The sequence below is a fragment of the Drosophila nasuta genome, chromosome 2L (assembly GCF_023558535.2).
Source record: "Drosophila nasuta strain 15112-1781.00 chromosome 2L, ASM2355853v1, whole genome shotgun sequence".
In the NCBI taxonomy this organism is placed as follows: Eukaryota; Metazoa; Arthropoda; class Insecta; order Diptera; family Drosophilidae; genus Drosophila; species Drosophila nasuta.
The window spans coordinates 27,629,917-27,648,054 of record NC_083455.1 but is presented as its reverse complement, the minus strand read 5'-3'; the positions used below and the strand labels follow the sequence as shown (position 1 = coordinate 27,648,054).

The following is an 18,138-nucleotide window of genomic DNA, read 5'->3' as shown; positions in this document are numbered from 1 at the left end:
GCAAAGTGTGATAAGTTGACTTTACATTGTTGTCAGAAGTGAGTGATAACGTCTATAGCTAAAGCTAGAAGTTACAGGTTAACAGCAAAACTTAGCTAGAATATATCAAACTCAGTTAAATTTAATTTGTTATTGAGTATAACGCTATTCAAAATATACCATAGAGTACACAATAGACTAAATTATCAGCCAAATCAACACCTCAGTTAAATTTAATTTGTATATTGCTAGAGTAGTATATTCAAAATATACCATAAAGTAGAAAATATACTAAATTCTCAGCCAAATCAACACCTCAGATAAATTTAATTTGTATATTTACCAAATATATAATATACAAATATACTGCTTTACAGGGTATGCTAGAGCTGGCAGAGCAACAGCAATTGGCATTTGGCAGTTTCAGCTCATTCATATTCATGGCAGCTGCCTCCCACTCTCTTCATTTGCACAGTAGCTCCGGACGCACTCACTCGCACATTCACATTCGTATTCGCATTCACATTCACATTCACTCACTCACACTCGAAACTCCCGACGGGCAGCTTATTCGACTATCCATAGAATATTCAAACATCGCTGTTGTTGTTGCTGCAGCTGCTCATCTTGCTGTTTTATTTATAACGATTCACTTCAGTTCAGTTGAGTTCGCTTCAGTTTCAGTTTTGTGTTCTGTTCTGCGTTCTCTGTGTAAATTTTGTTTTCATTTTTATCGCGCTTTTATCTAGTTTGTCAACGTTATCAGGGCGTGAGTATGCGACTGCTACACTTAGCATTCAGCATTCAACATTCACCATTCAACGTTCAACACACCCACCAACTAGTTACTAGCTGACACACAGAGTGAAGAGACAGTGAGAGAAAGAGAAAGAGAGAGTGGAGAGCTTTGCTCTCCTTTTTTAGCCACAGCTGCGGAACCACATGGCAATGAAGGCAGTTAGAAAATTCCCGTATTAGATTTGACGCTTCATTATAATGATAGATCGTTGTGCGTTGGTGTATGACACAACACAAAGCAATACTAGACGGGCAGCAGCAACAGCGACTAGAACATGTAGTAAATAGTTGGCCTACGCTGCGTATGCGCAACTTTTTTAATGTTGCAGCCGAGCTGGCGTCGTTGTTAAATAATTAATGAGCAGCTCAACTGAGGCGCGCGGGTTGCGGGCATAAACTGCCAGTCAGCAGTGTGCGAGGAGGGGTGAGGAGGAGGGAGGGGGGATGGGGCAAAGGAAGAGCAGGATAAGCAGCATAATGAGCCAAGTGTGCATCACATTGACGATTCACCCACACACACACGCAGGACATAGGACACTAATTGCCGCTGGCTTTCACTATCATGCCCTCTCTTTCTCTTGTTTCCTCTCCCTCTCTCTCTCTCTCTATTGTGCTCTCTATAATTTCAGTCTGTCCTTTAATGCCTTAATTGCGTTTGACTGATTGAAACTGGCGGCTTTGCGAATGCCACTCAAATGCAACCGACAACAACAACTCAGCTGCTCTGCAAAATCTATGGCAAAACTGTAAGCTGTAAGCTCATTACAGCTTAAGCATTGTTGTGGCATGTAACAAGAATGTAAAGTGCTCCAATTAAACAAGCAACCAACTAACTCTACTGCTTTTATTTGTGGTCCAATTTTGAGTGAACTGCAAAATAAACCAATTGATATCCAATGCACTTATGACAAAGTTATGTGGAGAAACTTTTAAGGCGTGTTTTTGCCAACTTTTACACATTGAACTTTTCCGCAATAACTGCATAAATATTTGGCAAAAAATACTAAGGTTGTTGAAGTAACTGTAGTATTGACGATTCTCGAAAATTTCATTGCGATCAGATAAATATTGTTGAAGTTATTTAAAAAATAGTTGCTTCGACTAAAAATTTGGTATATTTTGTACTCTTTATGGTATATTTTGAATGTAGTACTATTATTACATACCAAATATAGCCTTAGGTATATATTGCTTGAAAATCTAATATATTTTGAAGGTAATACTATATCAATATACCAAATATAGCATTCGGTATATTGGTAGCGAGTATTTCACTTTGCTTTCTCACTTGTTTTAAATATCTGAAAATTTTGTATATTTTGTACTCTTTATGGTGTCCTTTGAATGTAATATTATATAAATATACCAAATATAGCTTTCGGTATATATATTAAGTACTTTTGTGGTATATTTGTTGAACATGGTTTTATTGAAAATGGGTAGCGAATATCTCATTTTGCTTTCTCGATTGTTGTAAATAGCTGCATTCGCTTAAAAGATAAACATTCTCCTACCAACTCATACATCAATCAATCAGTCAATCGCCAATTGAATTTTGGCTGTTTGTCAGTGGCTTTTTATGAGCATTGACAGCAATTTTGAAGTGCAACTTCCCCTCGCCACAGCCACAGCCAGAGCTGTCCGATTTTTGTGTAGCATTTTGCGTGCCTCGCACTTTTTCTAGATAGACTCATAGATACGTATCTGTGAGATACTCGCGTTTTGTTGTTGCTTGCCATTCGCCTTATGAGTTCAAGTACAACCGGCGAGTGGCAGCAACAACGATCACATGGAGAGCAACAAGCCGCAGCGTCAACTGTTGGACATGCCAAGTATTTGCCCCTGTGTGTGTTGCAACTACACGAAAATCTTTCAACTTTTCAACACCGCACACAAAAAAAAAAACTGAAAAAGAAAACAAAATGAAAACACAAACATGAGAAAAACCGAAAAACAAACACACACCAAAATATCAAACAGCAAAACATTTTCTCTCTGGACACACGCGAAAATCTGGCCAGAGGCAAAAGCAATTTTCGGCACAATTTTCAATTAGCAGCCACAGCAACAACAACAACAATATCGAGAGGGGGCGAATGAAAATGTTTAACAAATAAATTGAATTGAATGAAATTGTATTTTGATTTGATTTGTGATGGATGAAATCAACAACAACAACAACAACAACGACAAAAGCAAATCCCAAGCAGTAACTGAAACCGAATCGAATCGAATCGAAACTGAATTCAAAATCATTCGCAATTCCTGCCCCAAGATCTCAAATTTATGCCACAAAAATTGCTCAATGCCTCCCCTCCCTTCTCTGTTTTTTTCTTTTACCTGCTTTTGACTTTCAGATGAGGCGACGAATGTATTTCAATTACAGATTTTGCACCCAGTTGGAATTCCGATACAACGGGGCGGATGCTTAATATGTTAAGAGAGAGGAAAACTCGTGTCTTTTGGGTCTTTGCTGATGATTTACAGCTGGGCAGCGCCGTGTACTAAGCGCTGACTTATTAACTTAGTCACAGTCACCCAAACACACACACGCTGAAACACATTTACACACTTAAACACTTGGACGACACAGAGTTATAATCACACGCGTTGCGGATTCTGCGGAGTCTGTTTGAAACTGAAACTCAATCACAATCTCAATCCCAATCTGAATCTCAATCCCAATCCCAAGCGCACAAAATTCTTTCGCCGCGGGGAATGTGAAGAAAGTTTTCAGTGAAAAACGCGACCGAACGCTTCGGCGTACGACGAGTGTCTGTTGGGAAAACGCGAGCAGCGAAAAGCCAAAACTCAAAATGAAAATTTCAGCATTTTGAGAGAGCGTCATAGAGTGAGAGAGATGGAGAGAGAGAGAGAGGGTGCGGGCGCGTGAGCGAGAGCGAGAGAGAACGACCTTTGTTGGAGCCAAAGCATGCGTGTGTTTATGTGTGTGTGTGTGTGTGTGAAGGTGAGCTGCTACTCGAGTACTGTGTGTGCGTGAGTGTATGTGTGAGTGCTTGCAAAATGTCAAATTGTAAATAAACGAAAATGCCCAAAAAGCTGTTATACAAAAGCACAGAGGCAGCTGTTCAAAGGGGTGACTGTTATACTTCCAATTTCTGGTTTATTTAGCAATTTTTTTAAACTAAATTGAATTTAGGTATACACTTTTAAGGTTTAATTGATTAGTTATAATATTAATTTAAAAAGAATTTAATAGTTAATAATGTAGAATATGTGATGAAAATATGATTTAACAATACCTAATTTAATCCGCAACGACTTTAAATAGAATTAGATATATACAATTAGTGGATTGCGGATAGATACAATCCGTGTAGGGGATATACAAGTTTTATATATCTAATTTGGGTAGTATTACTTTGTGGCCATAGCAAAACAGGCATAAGAAGTCGCCTCCGACCCCATCAACAATCTGGTTTATTTTCTACTGCTGTCGACTATTTTGAATGTTATAAATTCCCGATAAATGTATGAACCTTATAAAGTCTTCGGAATATTTTAGTATTTTTGGTAAAATTGTAATTCTAAAAAGCCAACGCTCCAATTTGACATTAGACATTTGCCAATTTAAATTGTTAATTCTAATTAGAAAATAATTTATATTGAATTTGAATTTAAATCAGCAAATATTTAACTGGACTTTAAATATCAACTGAAACTGATAATTAACCCTCTTTCATATCTATTCAATTTCTACTTCTAATTAGCAATCATAATAAATATTCAGGCTTGTAGAAAATGTATTATAATTTTATTATATTTATATCTTTTATGCAATTTCTACTTGTTTATCTTTTAATTTGGAATAATTATTCACTCTTGTTAAAAATCCTCATTGAACTCCCGCCTCTGCAGCTGCTTCGAATTGTGCGCGCCCAACCCCCAACAAAAACAAAAAGAAACAGCAAACGCCAAACTGTTAACTGGCGACTGTTATACACTGAGCTTTTTTTTGCCATGCTGCAAACAGTTTGTGTGTTTCTGCTCTCTGCAGAAGCTCTCTCGACTGCTTCCTCTCGCTGTCCCGCTCTTTCTTTCTCTCTGACGCTCTCTGCTGCTGCGTTGAGTTTTGTTTTTGTTTTTGTTTTGGAAAAGCTGCCAATGTAAAGTTAGGCATGTTGTGATAAGAGAGAGTGAGAGCGAAATGTCGCTCTCTTTAATTGGCTCTCTCTTATTAGTTAAATAAACATGCGGAACTACTTAAAAGGGGGTAGGAAGGGGATGCGAGAGGGAGAGGGAGAGGGCGGCGGCTGTTGATAATAGTTTTTGCATAGTTTTCACATTTGGGGAGTTGACAGCGACAACAGCAAGAACGGCAACGACAAGTGGCCCAAAGTAGGCGTGTCGCCCGGCTGGTTGACGCCGACAGCGACGTCAGCAGCGACGCGACGCTTCACTCGCTAATCAGCGACAAAAACGGGCAAGAATCACATAAAAATTGCCAATTTGATTTGTTTGTTTGTTATGCTATTTACTTATTTTTTGGTTGTGCGGGTGTCTGTGTGTGTGTGTGTGACGACGGGTGTGTGTGCCTCAATTTGAATTTGAATTACAGTTGCAGCCAAGAATTTTTATATATGATTTTAATTTTAATGTGTGCTCGAAGCGTAAGTACGTGAGGAAACAGCGCCAGCCAAATAACTTTGACGGATCGGACGCGCGCATGTGGCCGGGATATAGATACAGATATAGATATATAGTACTATATCATCGTGAAATGTGAATGAAAAGTGACGATATGTGAGATATTGTGTATTGTATTGTGCTGGCTGACCCACATTTTCTCCCTCTCTTGATTGACAAGGTGAAAAGCGTGAAAGTATCTCAGGGATAAAACGACGTGTGCAACACACAACACACAATGGGACAACAAATGTTGCACGGCTTTTAAGCTGCCAACGAGCAGAGCTGATTGATTGTTGTCCTCAAGGTCGTTGGACAAAAGATATGCAAATCCATTGAGAGCTTCTCTTCCCCCCTTTCAACTCGCAGCCCCTTGTCGATCGTCAAGCATATAGTACTCTGAACTATTCGCATAAAGTTGCCCGAATTATGGCACAAAGCAATTTCATTGCATATTTATTTGATCATAAAGTACAGCAGCAGCAACAACAACAATTAGACAAGCATTCCACAAGGCAAACAACATGTCTATGGGGAATTTCGGACCAGAGAAAGCGAGTGTGTGAGAGAGAGGGGGGGTGGGAGCAGGGGTCAGGGACAGTGGGCAGACCAACTAAATAAATTTCTCAATTGTTTATTTTTTCCCAAACAAATCAGCGAACATTAAAAACAGCGGAGCGCCCACAAAATTTGCCCCGAATAACATTAACATCCGGTGAGGATAAAGAGGGGGGAAGACCGGAGAGGGGAGATCAAAGAGGGGGAGAGCCGAAAATTCTTTGAAGCACTCGCAGGTGTGCTGTAAAGCAATTTACATAATCAAAGCAACTATTTTGTGGATAAATCATGTGAAATATTTGAGTTGAGGTATTTTAATGAGGTTTCAGCAATAAAGTCATTTATCATTTCGCAATACGGAAATTCTGCTGATCTATAACAAAAATCGAATGCGAAAATGTTTAATGTAAAATTCTCTCTTTTTTCTTTTACAGATTTCCACTTGACAACAAATTGGTGAGTAAAATATTTCCACATCTTCGATTTACTTTTAATTATAAACACAGTAATAATTCTATTAATGAGCTGTGTGGTCAACAGACGTGTTGCATTCCTATTTAAGATTATTATTTCATTTTTCCAAACATATGTGAAACCGCTGAACAACCATATCACGAGTTGAGTCGACCCAGAAATAGTCGCAAATATGTGTTTAATTAGGGCTGCAATGATTTACATAAAAAAACATTTGCAGGTCGCTTATAATCAAGTCAAATTTATCACATTTGCGTTGGGTTGGGCTGTTTGTTCACTTTTATAATAAAATGCGTTGAAGGCGCTGAAAAACAATTGCGAAAATGAAGAGAAATGAATATGCTACGTGATTTCCACCGAAAGAACCATTAACAGATATAAGAAAGCAACTCTAGGGAGGGGGGAAGTGGAGAAAGGGGAGTGCGACATTGGCTAGACTTTGAAGAGAACCCGCATTTGGCGTGGCGCGTGTCGAAAATGCAGAAGCGAAACAAAATGCAGCCAATCGAACGAAAATTATAACATTTTTATATGTACTTAATGATTTATTTATAAAACTCGATGATGACGTCTCTTCTTCCCCCTTTCCGCTTCACACCTTCAAGGGCAAAGCGGGATGAGAATCAAACACGAGCGCAACAAAAAGTACAAGCAAATGAGAAAAGGAAGAGAAAAGACGCGAAAATAGAAAAACAAAAACAAGTGCAAAAATATTCGGTGACAAAGTGTGCTTGACTAGACGATGCTGCGACTGTCTGAAAGTTGATTCAATTTGCATTTAATAATCTATTAAATCTTTAGGAAATTCTTCTGGGTAAATATCCTAAGATAGAAAAACTCGATTTAGTGTATCGCAATCATTTTCGCCCGAGGGGTAAGAAATCTCTTAAATATGTCATAAACATTGTGTAACTTGGTCATACTCTTTTCAAAGGTTTTTGGCAGACTTTCTGAAATATATTTTAACATTTTTCATTTTCATTTAAGAATCTATTAACTCTTTAAGAAATCTAGTAGGAAAACTAAAACTTTAAACATCCCAACATATGAAAAAATCTTTTAAGTGTGTCGGAAACATGTTCCTATATATTTTCATTTAAGCAACTATTAAATCTTTAAGATGGATAGAAAAAATGTCACTAAATTAAATCTTTATTAAAATACACAAGCTGGGAAAAAGTCCCTTAAGTGTGTCACAAACATTTTCGCAACTTGGTCACACTCTTTTCGTAAAGTTTTTGGCAAAGTTTATAGCTGATGCCTCGAAGGAGTGTCAGACAGAGAAGAAGGGAATTTCCTGCGCTAAAATGTTTAATTTATTAATGAGATTTATTAATAGGAACCGCTGAAAGGTGAAAGCTCAAGAGGTCGCCAACAGCCACCGAATTATTTCGGGGGGAAACAGGAGGGGAAAATAGCTATGTGGAGCACCTGTCGCTATCGCTTTTGCTGGTTTAGGGACGAGTAGTTTCTCTCTCTCTTCTCTCTCTCTCTCTTGTTTGTAATTAAACTGAAAATTATGCCCCCCGTTTTTATACACTTGAAATATGTGTGTGGTTGCCCCCTCCCTTCCCCCTCTCTGCGCTCCACAAGCTGATTCACTGGAAATTCATGCCGTTTGCGGTAATGAGCAGTGGGTGGCACAGGTTCCAAAGTGTGAGGTGCGAGGCTGCCGCCTGATGTGTGTCTGTGTATCTATGTATGTGTGTGTGTTTGTGCTCTGCCCCCGAAAATAATTTCGAGTGTTGTTTTGCCTGTTGTCTCGTTGGGTGGGTGAGTGAAAATAACAGACGCCAAGCACTGGAGACGCATAAAACAAACCTGAGACAAGATAATGGCCGTGTTATGGTTGTACACGAGGCATATGGCACATTAGCAGAGATAAACGAGCAGCCAGACGGACAGACAGACAGTCAGACTTCCACTTTCACTCTCGCTTGCACAATTCGCTTTTCGCATGGACCATTAAATGGCCACCTGATGCACATATTCCGATGATTTGTCACACTGTGCACTCGGGAATTACAATATGTTGCATGGCAGATATGCTAATTGTTAATTGTTTGTTTGTGATACGCTTCAGCATTGCCTAATTGCCAAATTTATTGAATGACTTCTAAATTGATGGAAGTTTAAGGAGGGAAAATCTTTCTAGTATAGTTCTTTCAATATATGAGATACATTTTATTAAAATGTATAGGAAAAAGATGATAACAAAGTGAGGTTTGTTATTCACCATATTATTTATTGATGTATTATATTAAATCGAGTATTATTATTCATTTAATTACAAAAAAGAGCCTCTCTCTTCATCAACTATTTGAGAGAATTCATTTTAATTTTCGATTTATATTCAGTCCAAATTGTGCACAATAATAATCGTTAATTCGTTGGACTTTAATGGATCATTTCCAAATTATCAAATTAATTAAAGACATCAAATAACTTATAGAGAAATTATTATTTTCATTTTTATTGAAGTGTTTATATGTCATATAAATCCAAGTTGTTGCTGCTACCATAATTAAATGTTGTATTCTTCTAATTTGTTTTATTATCTGCTGATTTTATTTAGAATTCTTTTTATGGGTATTTCTCCCACAGTAGAATCCGGACCTAGAACCGCTTTGCTATCTATTCCCAATTTCGTTCACCTCCGGTGCTTGCACTGCACCCCCCACCAACCCCCCGTCTGACCACCACCCACGTACTGCTTTTCACCTCTCGTGACACCCGAGATAAAGCCTGACTTAATCTACAACTTACGGCGCGAGCTGTTGATTAGTCGCATCTTCTCGCCGAATACTCGACGTATACGTAATGCTAACCTCTTGCCCTGCTTGCTCATGTGTGAAGCCCACCCACTCCCACTGCTGCGCTGCTGTTGCTGCTGCTTTTGAGCATTTTCAAATGCTTATTAATTGGTGTTTTATTGTTGTCCAAGCGACAGTAAACAACAACAACAATGCAAAGCCTGCAGGCAGCGCTGCCGGCAACGATTACGGCATCTCAAGGTGGGTGGCTTACGCTCTCTTTTGCTCTCGCTCTCTCTCGCCTTATCATGCTCGCTCGCTCGCTTGCAAAAGCTCGGCTCAGAGTGAGAGCGAGATGAAGCTATATTTGAAGAGAGCGCGCTGATCAACAATGGCTGCGTGCTCTCAGCCCTCTCTTTAGTTGTTGTTCTAGCTTTTGTTGTTGTGCCTGCTGCCTACTTATGTTATTCAATAATTTGTTTGCGTTCTAAATTTTTTGATTCATTTGCTTACGCACACTCACACACAAACACACCTATACAGCGATATTTAGGTATAGCGTCAGTCACAATTATTTGCTTATTTGTCACTTTAATAAAATAAAATGCCATTAATTACCTTTTTGTGGCTGAGGCGGTTGGCGGTTGAAATGCGAATTTAGGCGATGACGAAGACGGGGGCGAAGGAGGAAGGCAGAACCCAGAGAGAGAGGGTTAGCCAAAGCTTAGCAGCTTAGTTTTTGTTGTGGCTGCTGTCGGTCGTTGTTGACTGCAACCCTCCTGTGATGAGGCCGGTGTGTGTGCGGACAGAGCTTAAGAGAGAGCAACTACGAGAGCGCGAGAGAGCGAGGCAAATGCTGGCTGCTCTGTTATGAAGTAATAACGATGGAAAAAATTGCCTCACTCACAACACTTTCTGCTGCTGCTTCTGCTCCCGCTGTTGTTGTTGTTGTTATTGTTGTTGTTGTGTTTTTGCTATTTTAATGAGAATGGTTTTTATGCTTTACGTGCACACACAGCAGCCACCGCCGCCAAAAAACACACAATTGCAAATACAAACAAAGTCACACACAGATTTTGTGTGTTTGTTGTTGGCTTTGCATTTGTTTTGTGTTTGGCCAATTTTTCGCACTATTTCATCGCTTTTCAAACACACGGCGCGAATTCGTTATGTTTCGCCATCAAATTTATTTCTATATTCATTAGAATTTTCTATTTTGAGTGACTTGTTTTTTTTGTTTAGTTGTATTCGAGTTGTTGAGAGATTTGCAAATGTGTTTTAGTTATTATTGCTATTGCTGTTGCTGTTGTTATTCTAGTTATTGTTGTTTTTGTTGTGTAGAGCGCACCTTTTTTGCAGCACCTCGACTAAGCCCCTAAAAAACAATAACAATTCTCAAATTTAACAAAAAAAAGCAAGACGCGACGACGACGACGACGATACGTCCGTCCACAGCAAAAGTTTCTCGCGTTTTGAGAGTTTGAAAATAAATTCAAAGCAATACGGCCAGTGCAGAGCACATCAAATGATATAAACGACTACAAAATACCCTGCAAGTTAGTTAAGAAAGAAAATAATAAAATATAGGTTCGTTTAGTAAATAAACTGGTGAATATAAAATCTCAGAAGTAAATAGTGCTAGGAATTTGTTTTTAAACCACAAAAAAATTAACATTTTTCTTTGACAATTGCAAAGCTTGGTCGACAACAATATACCCTTTGTTATGTTTGCTCCGAGGGTAGCATAAGCTTGTGTGTGTGACAGAGAGAGCATGCGCAGAGCGCAACAGTTGCAGGGAGAGAGCAACAGACCTCTAACAGAGCCTTGAGATCATTTTTGAAAGCCACAATTAATTTGAATAATGTTTAGTACGAATAAGCGCATACAAATTAATAAAAAATTAAAATAAGCAACAGTAAATATCAAATGTGTTGTCAAATAAACAAAACTGAATAATAAACACTTGCAGCAGTGTGACCAGAGCTATCAGAAAGCATAAAGAGCGAAAGCTCGATGCAGCTGGTCACCCTAACCGCAAAAAAGCTTGCTGCAGTGTTGGAAAACGCTGCAAGTTGAGCGCTAAATTTGAAAATAATCATAGAAAGTATTCTTAAATTCGAATCGAATTTATAACTAGAAAATCTATGCTTTGCAGTAAATAAGAAGAACATTTTTTGATGTATATATTCCATATATTTTGCATATATATTTATATTTGTTGATTTTGTTTTTCTTTTGTATATTTTACACATAAAAATTACGGATGCTTCTCAACAAAAACAATTTGTGGTACTTATGGTAGAATTCATAGATTAAATTTTGTTTTTTTATGTTTTCTTTTTGCATAATTTCATGTCGATAACTTGATAAGAACTCTCTTTGATTTTTCTTTGATTTTCTTTTTTTATTCATAATAATTGTCTAAATATGTGAAAATTGTTTGTTGTGATTTTGAAACATTTCTTGTATCGTTTTTGTTAAAGAGTTTTTTGTTAATTGCGATTGATCGATGATTGATCGATTGATCGAGAATTATGCGTTGTTAAATTAAAAATATGTACAATGAGTCCGCAGATCGATTCGATGCTTCGTCGTCGTCTGCTCTCAACTTAAATATTTAACATAGTTCATTAGAAATATTTAAAGCAACTTAAACTTAATTGATAAGAGTTGATTTGTTGGTTTTGTTGTTGGTTGATTGGTTGGTTTGTTATCTTGTGTTATCGATTTTGCTGCTGCTAGAAACTATCGAGGGGATGTGATATCCTGTGAAATGGTGAAACACATACATACATAATACACATATATATCGAATATATATCGATTATATTGTAATTTCATTGTGTGAGTGTGTGAGTAATTATTATTGGTTATAAATTGCTGATGAGGTTGTTCTTGTGATGAAAACGAGAGTTTCACAGAATATTGCCAGGTGCGACTACAAATTGTGTTGCGTAACATTGATCTACTAATCGTGATTTGAATTCGATAATCGTGGAATAACTTTCTGTATCTTTATCTTTAACTTTAACCTGTAACTGTAACTGTGATGCTTGGCTAATCGATAGCACTCGCTCTCTTTCTCTCTCTCTTTCTACGACACTATTTGTCTCTTTCTTGCACTCTTTCTACTTATAATAAGGATTAGGGATTAGGGATTTTTTTTCGTCTGGGGTTGGGGGAAATTCTAGCATTGCGTTTAAATATGCTTAAAGACTTAGATGCTATATATTTGGTGTAACTTTTTGAGTTTTGTGTTCTGTGTTGATGCTTTTTTTCGTTTTTCGTTTAGTTTGTAACTGTTATACATATATATACGCATAGGTAGACTACTAACTGTACTCTCTAACTGTAATAATAATTCTCGAACTCCTTCTCCTCTTCGTCCGTAATAATGTTTTGTTGATCTCTGCGAGTTCTACAGATCTAATGCAAACTAAATATAATACAGTTTTGCTCCTTCGACTTCGATTCGACTTATTCTCCTCCCTTCTCTCGATGCTTCCAAAGTGTTATACACGGCACAGTGGTTACTCCTGCTCTTTCCTTTCAACTTCCTCTCTCTCTCTCTCTCTCTGTATCTCTCTCGCTGCGTTAGACGCTTAGATGGGCGATATGGAGAGCGGCGCGGCAGCCGTGTCCGGCATGTATTCCTTCAGAAGATCGCGTAGTCGCAGGATCTCGCGTCCAGCTGCAGCCAGATCACCCTGCAAGGACATCTCTCGCTCCCTTAGTCGCTTGATATCTCGCTGACAGGTCTGCAATAGAAAATAGAAATTAGTTTCTCTTCAATCCACATTTCACTCTCTCTCTCTCTTTCAATTACTTACCACATTCTGCCGCAGCAGATCGAGCTTGTCGCACTTGAGGCGCGTGACCTCCTGGCGCAGATTCTCAATCATCATGATGGTCTCGTTGCTGGGCGAGCTGCCCATCATGGTGCCCTGCACACCCTCCAAGCACAGCGAGCACGCCTTGGTCGTGGCCTCCGCCGAGCTCATGCTCTCCAGCCCAGTGTCGCTGTCGATGTAAGCGGCGCCTCCATCGAGGTGACCCATCATTGGGTCAAGATCTACGCTGTTCAAGCTCGAGTCATCGCTGGTCTCCGACATGGTGGCCACGGCCACGCCCACAATACCGCCATTCTGCGCTGCGCTCACAGCAGCTGAGGCCACGCCTCCAATGCCGCCGCCATTCTGTTGGCTGGCAACTGGAGCGTGGACAGCCAAGTTGTTGTTGTTGTTGTTGTTGGCCGGTCGCGAAGTGATGTCCGGCGACGAGGAGGTCGACTCATTCGACGACTTGGACTTGGACGACGACTTGGACGCCGTGCGACTGCAGGTCTGTAAAGTAAAGAGAAGAGAGTTGGGTTAGGATTTGTTGTTGATAGGAAATTCTTTGGTAGAAGGAAGGTTGTTAATGAGGAATTATTTCATTTCAATTTGGAGTGTTTTTGAAAGACTTTCCTAAGATAGGAACTTCTACTTACATTCAGATTGGGCGTTTGCGTCTCGGGCTGTGGCTCCTTTTTTGGCATTGAGTGTGCCCAGCTTGGTGTTCACACTGAACTTGTCCGGATGCGCCCCGTTGCCGGTGTCGACGCTCTGGGAGCGCACGCGCATGATCAGCGCCTTCTTGACGGTGTCAATGAAGCGAGTGCCTGCATTTCCGCCGCTGCCACCGCCACCGCCGCTCTCTGACTTGGGTGTCTCGGGGGGTGGGACTGCCGGCAATGGTCTGCGACAGATCGGCGCCGAGGAAGTCGCGGGTTTTCTCCTTCAACTCCTCGACGAGGTTCTGCAACAGCGAGGTGCGAGTGCGCAGCTCGAGCTTGGCAAACTTCTCGGCCTTGTAGCAGGCGTTCTCCGCATTGATCAGCTTCGTCAGCAGGAACTCCTTGAACTCCTGTCCCTTGCGGAACACCGCAGGACTGGGCAACGTCGGCCCGAAGAAGGGAACATCGTCGCGAGCCGTGACGCTAACCTTGTAACGAGTGTGTGGGGTGTTGGGTTCGAGGGGCTGCACCACGATGAAGGCATGCAGGAAGTGGCTGGCAATCATGTCCGGCGAGAAGGGCGTGTTGGTCTCCTGGAACACGATGGCCACGATGTCGTTGCCAATGTGCCGCTTGCGCTGCAGTTGCTGTGGATCACCCTCGGTGTGGGGTAGCAGCGTCGAGACATGGAACATGATCTCGCGTTCCTTGAACACCTCATAGACTGCTGTGTCGCCAGTGTGTCCGTTCTGAATGTCCAGTCCCCCGCGATAGCCCTTGTGCTCCTTGAGGCGAATGCGCTGGCCGAGCACATCGAGGAACTCCTCAAAGGCGGGCGACGTCTGCTGGTTGCCAAAGAGCTCCTCCTCGGTGGTCTGGCCGTATCTTTGGTACAGCACGCCGAACTTGAAGTGCGACACTAAGACATGCTCATCGTAGACGCTGATCAGCTGCGAGGCACGCGGACACAGCACGGGCATAAAGTTGTCCACCTGAATCTGTTCGTTCAGCAGTCGCACCATTTTCGCCGGACTCGGCTGGGCGCCCATGCAGGAGACGGGAATCTGCTCGTGCATGGTGCCAGTGCGGAGTCGCAGCAGGATGCGCATGTGCTCCTGATTGGCCACGTTCTCTGTCTTGATGGAGATGAGCACCGGACCCAGTTGCTCGTCGTGACCCACGAGGTTGGAGTGCTCGCGTCCCGCATAGAAGCGACGATAGCACTTGGCCGTATCGTCCGTCTCGAACTTGGCCATCCAGGTGGTCTGTGGCAACTGTGGATTGCCTCGGGCATCGTAGCTGCACTCGTGCTCGGTGCCATCCAGCCAATAGCCGCCGTGTAGGGGCAGCAGAATCATCGGGTAGGGCGCCGTCTTGGACAACGCATCCTCGAGCAGACGCTGCGAGGCGGGAATGGCCGAGACAATCGAGGAGTTCGATGAGACCGACGATTGCGACTGATAGTGATGACCATTCGAGAGCAGTTGGCCGCCCGTTGCACTCACCACGCCGCTCAGCTGAGGCGAGGCGGGCGTCGAGCTGCAGGCGGAGCCAGAGACTGAGGTGCTGGAGTGATTCATCGAATGGCGCAATGTGGCGCGCGATCCCGAGTGCTGCAGTCCTCCTCCATTGTGGCCAGCATCGTGTGGTGAATGCGGCTGTGGCACGCGCTCCTCGCTGCCATTGCTGCCGCGATGGTTCTGTAAAGGGAAGAGGGAGAAGAGAGAATGGAGATTAGTTGAGGCAAACTAAAAACTGAAAACTGTGTGGGATTAGCAGCGCATGGCTGCATTATAATTTCATGCAATTATCGTGGCTGCTGCTCTAGGGAGCGCAATCCCTATGTAAATAAGCGGGGATTGGAGCTGGGATAATGGCAGGGCTCGCGACCATGTTTGGAGGCTGCTGCCTTGCAATTTTGTTGGCGCAAAACAAATACGAATGCGAGAGATATGTGGGCGGCATTTGTGGCTGTTAAATTTTGATAGCATTAAGCCAACATTTTCATTTGACATGCGAACACACAGAGAAAACATGGCAAACATGGCAGAGAAGAAGTCCTGTCCTGGCGCCAGTTTGGCTTTTGTCTAGTCTCCAGTCGAGCCTCGCCCTGTGGAGGTAGAGAGAAGTCACGCCCTTTGTGCTCCGACTGAGCACACACACACACATATTAAAAAGTTCTTTTTATTTTCTCAGTATTCCGTTTCCATTTCCATTTCCATTTTGTCTGTTTAGCCAGCTGCAACTGCAATTCGCTGGCTTGCAGCCAAATGTGGCAAGTAAGGCAAGTAAAAAGGTTATAGAGTTCATCGATAGTTCGTGGCTTGATTTAATAGTCTGCTATCTGCCAATTGCAACTGTTGTCAAGACGCTGTGCGAGTTCATTGAAGGATGCTAAGGAAATGTGTTGAAAGAAACAGGAACAAAGCGAATCTTTGGCAACTAATTAATAGGAATATATTTCAGCTGTCAACAAAGAGCACTTCCCAAGGTTCACAACTATCTTAAACTATTTCAAGCATATAATTTTCGTAACTGCAGTACTTAAAAACGAAGGTCAGACCTTCGCTGACTTTGAGATTTGTGATTTGAGATGCATTTATGCAGCGATCTTTTGATTGAGTGCAATTTAAATGGCAGTTAATGGACAAATTGTGGCGCGCTAATGAATTGCATTGTGATGAGTGACTGTGAGTGCATTCGAAACGCGCTCAAAACTCACAACGAATGCACCCAATTCGAACAAAGCGAATGCAAATGTTGCAAGTCGTCAACGAAATACAAAATTCATGTGGCAATTGACGGGAATTAATAAATTTGTTGTAACCCGAGACTTGACAACGACTCTGAAGAGGGGGAAGGGGTGGGGGGATAACACAGGCTAAACGGGAATTGGTCTGTTCGGGTCGTCACACGCTTAGTTGGCTTCATTTGCTGAGCTCTTGTTGTTGCTGTTGGTGTTGCTGTTGCCCTCCCCCAAGCAGATAAATAGCTGGATAAACAGTTGCGACTGTTTGTCTGGGTTTGGCTTATTGGTTAGCTATTTGGGATTGGAAAGAAGGGGATCAAACGGAGACAGGGAAGAGGAGGAGGTGGGCACATGAGTCATGCAGACAATGACCAAAACTTAATTTCCCTTTATCAGGACCACGCCGGGGGGAACTTAATTGGGCCGAGGGAAATGTGTCCAACCGAATGTGGAGTCTAATTTGATGAGATTTGTGTCTCAAGAGAGCGAGGGAGAGTGGGAGAAAAGGGCAAGTGGAGTGAAGTGAGCATGCAACCGGGGGGAAGTGTCTAATTAAAAACGCATTGCTCGACTAGAGAACTGTGTCTAATTGAAAGTGGGCAAGCTTGAAGACCGAACTGAAGACTAAAGAGTAGAGCAGCTAGACCTGCAGAGCGTATTAAGAACAACCGGGAGAATCTCAACACAACAAAAAAAATCAATGTGCGGCGAGTGCTCATGGAAAGCATAACGAATACAGCGACCTAGTGCACAGACAAAACTTTATGATCATCCCATTGCTGCTGCTGCTGTTGCTAATGATAACGATGATGATGATGTTAGTGATAATGATGATGTTGTTTATGGCGTTGTGCCGATTCTCTAGAACTTAAGCGGATTACATAGAAGGCGAGAAAAGTGTTACGAGCTCAAAGAAGACGCTGACAACGACAACAACGACAACGACGTTGACTTTAGGCCATATGGCTCTGTTTCGAGGTTACTGGGCTAGCGAGGGGGCACAGAGGGGACAAGAGGAAAGGCGCTGCCAGACAAGCAACCCCTTGAGCAGCAGCAGAAGAAGAAGCAGCAGCAACTGCATTGAACACAGACCATAAAATCTGGAGACGATTTGCATAAGTCGAAGGGCAGGCATCGCAGTCAGGCGTAGTCAGACGCTGATGATGTTGTTGCCCCTGCCACACACAAACACACATACATATGTGAGTGTGTAGCGAATCCTGCGGGACAGAGGGAGAAGGAGAGACGTCAACGTCAACATCAACGTTGCCTCAAGTGCAGGGCCCCGTCATTAAAAATGTGCATTTTGCATGCTGCCATTTGCTTGCGGGGGCGTTGAAATCTTTAGCTGCCACAAAATGAAAACAAAGTGCAACAACAGAGACAAACAGCAGAAAGAGAGTGAGAAGAGTGAGAAGGGAGGTTGAGAGCAGAACAAGGCACAATGCACAGGAAGCTGTTGTGTTCTTTGCTGTGTCTGAGTGCACAGTTTGAGAGGCAGCAGTGAATGTCAAACAGGAAGTTTATTTAGCATTTCCTACAGTTGCGCAGCCAGTGACTCGGCAACCCCAAAAAGTGCTTTTGCTAGTGTGTCTGACTGTTTCTGTGTGTTTCATAACTTATGCAACGCACATTTCACAAGTGTGGCAGGGAGAGAGAGAAAAGAGTTGCAAGTAACTCAAGT

General features: G+C 41.9%; 2 protein-coding genes across 2 annotated transcripts in view; both read right to left on the bottom strand.

Annotated features, from left to right (window-relative positions):
* Positions 1-10,669, bottom strand: part of LOC132785890 (1-phosphatidylinositol 4,5-bisphosphate phosphodiesterase classes I and II) — a 64,263-nt gene extending 53,594 nt beyond the window's left edge. Inside the window, 1 exon segment of the mRNA XM_060792198.1 lies at positions 9,828-10,669. The gene's annotated coding sequence lies outside the window, so the exon portion shown is untranslated.
* Positions 10,670-11,391: 722 nt separating this feature from the next.
* The window catches only part of LOC132785895 (rap1 GTPase-activating protein 1), a 102,831-nt gene continuing 96,084 nt past the window's right edge, over positions 11,392-18,138 (bottom strand). The window contains 5 exon segments of the mRNA XM_060792211.1: positions 11,392-12,968; positions 13,041-13,553; positions 13,700-13,741; positions 13,743-13,925; positions 13,927-15,405. Coding sequence (XP_060648194.1) covers positions 12,813-12,968; positions 13,041-13,553; positions 13,700-13,741; positions 13,743-13,925; positions 13,927-15,405 — 2,373 coding nt within the window. The 3' untranslated portion in view covers positions 11,392-12,812.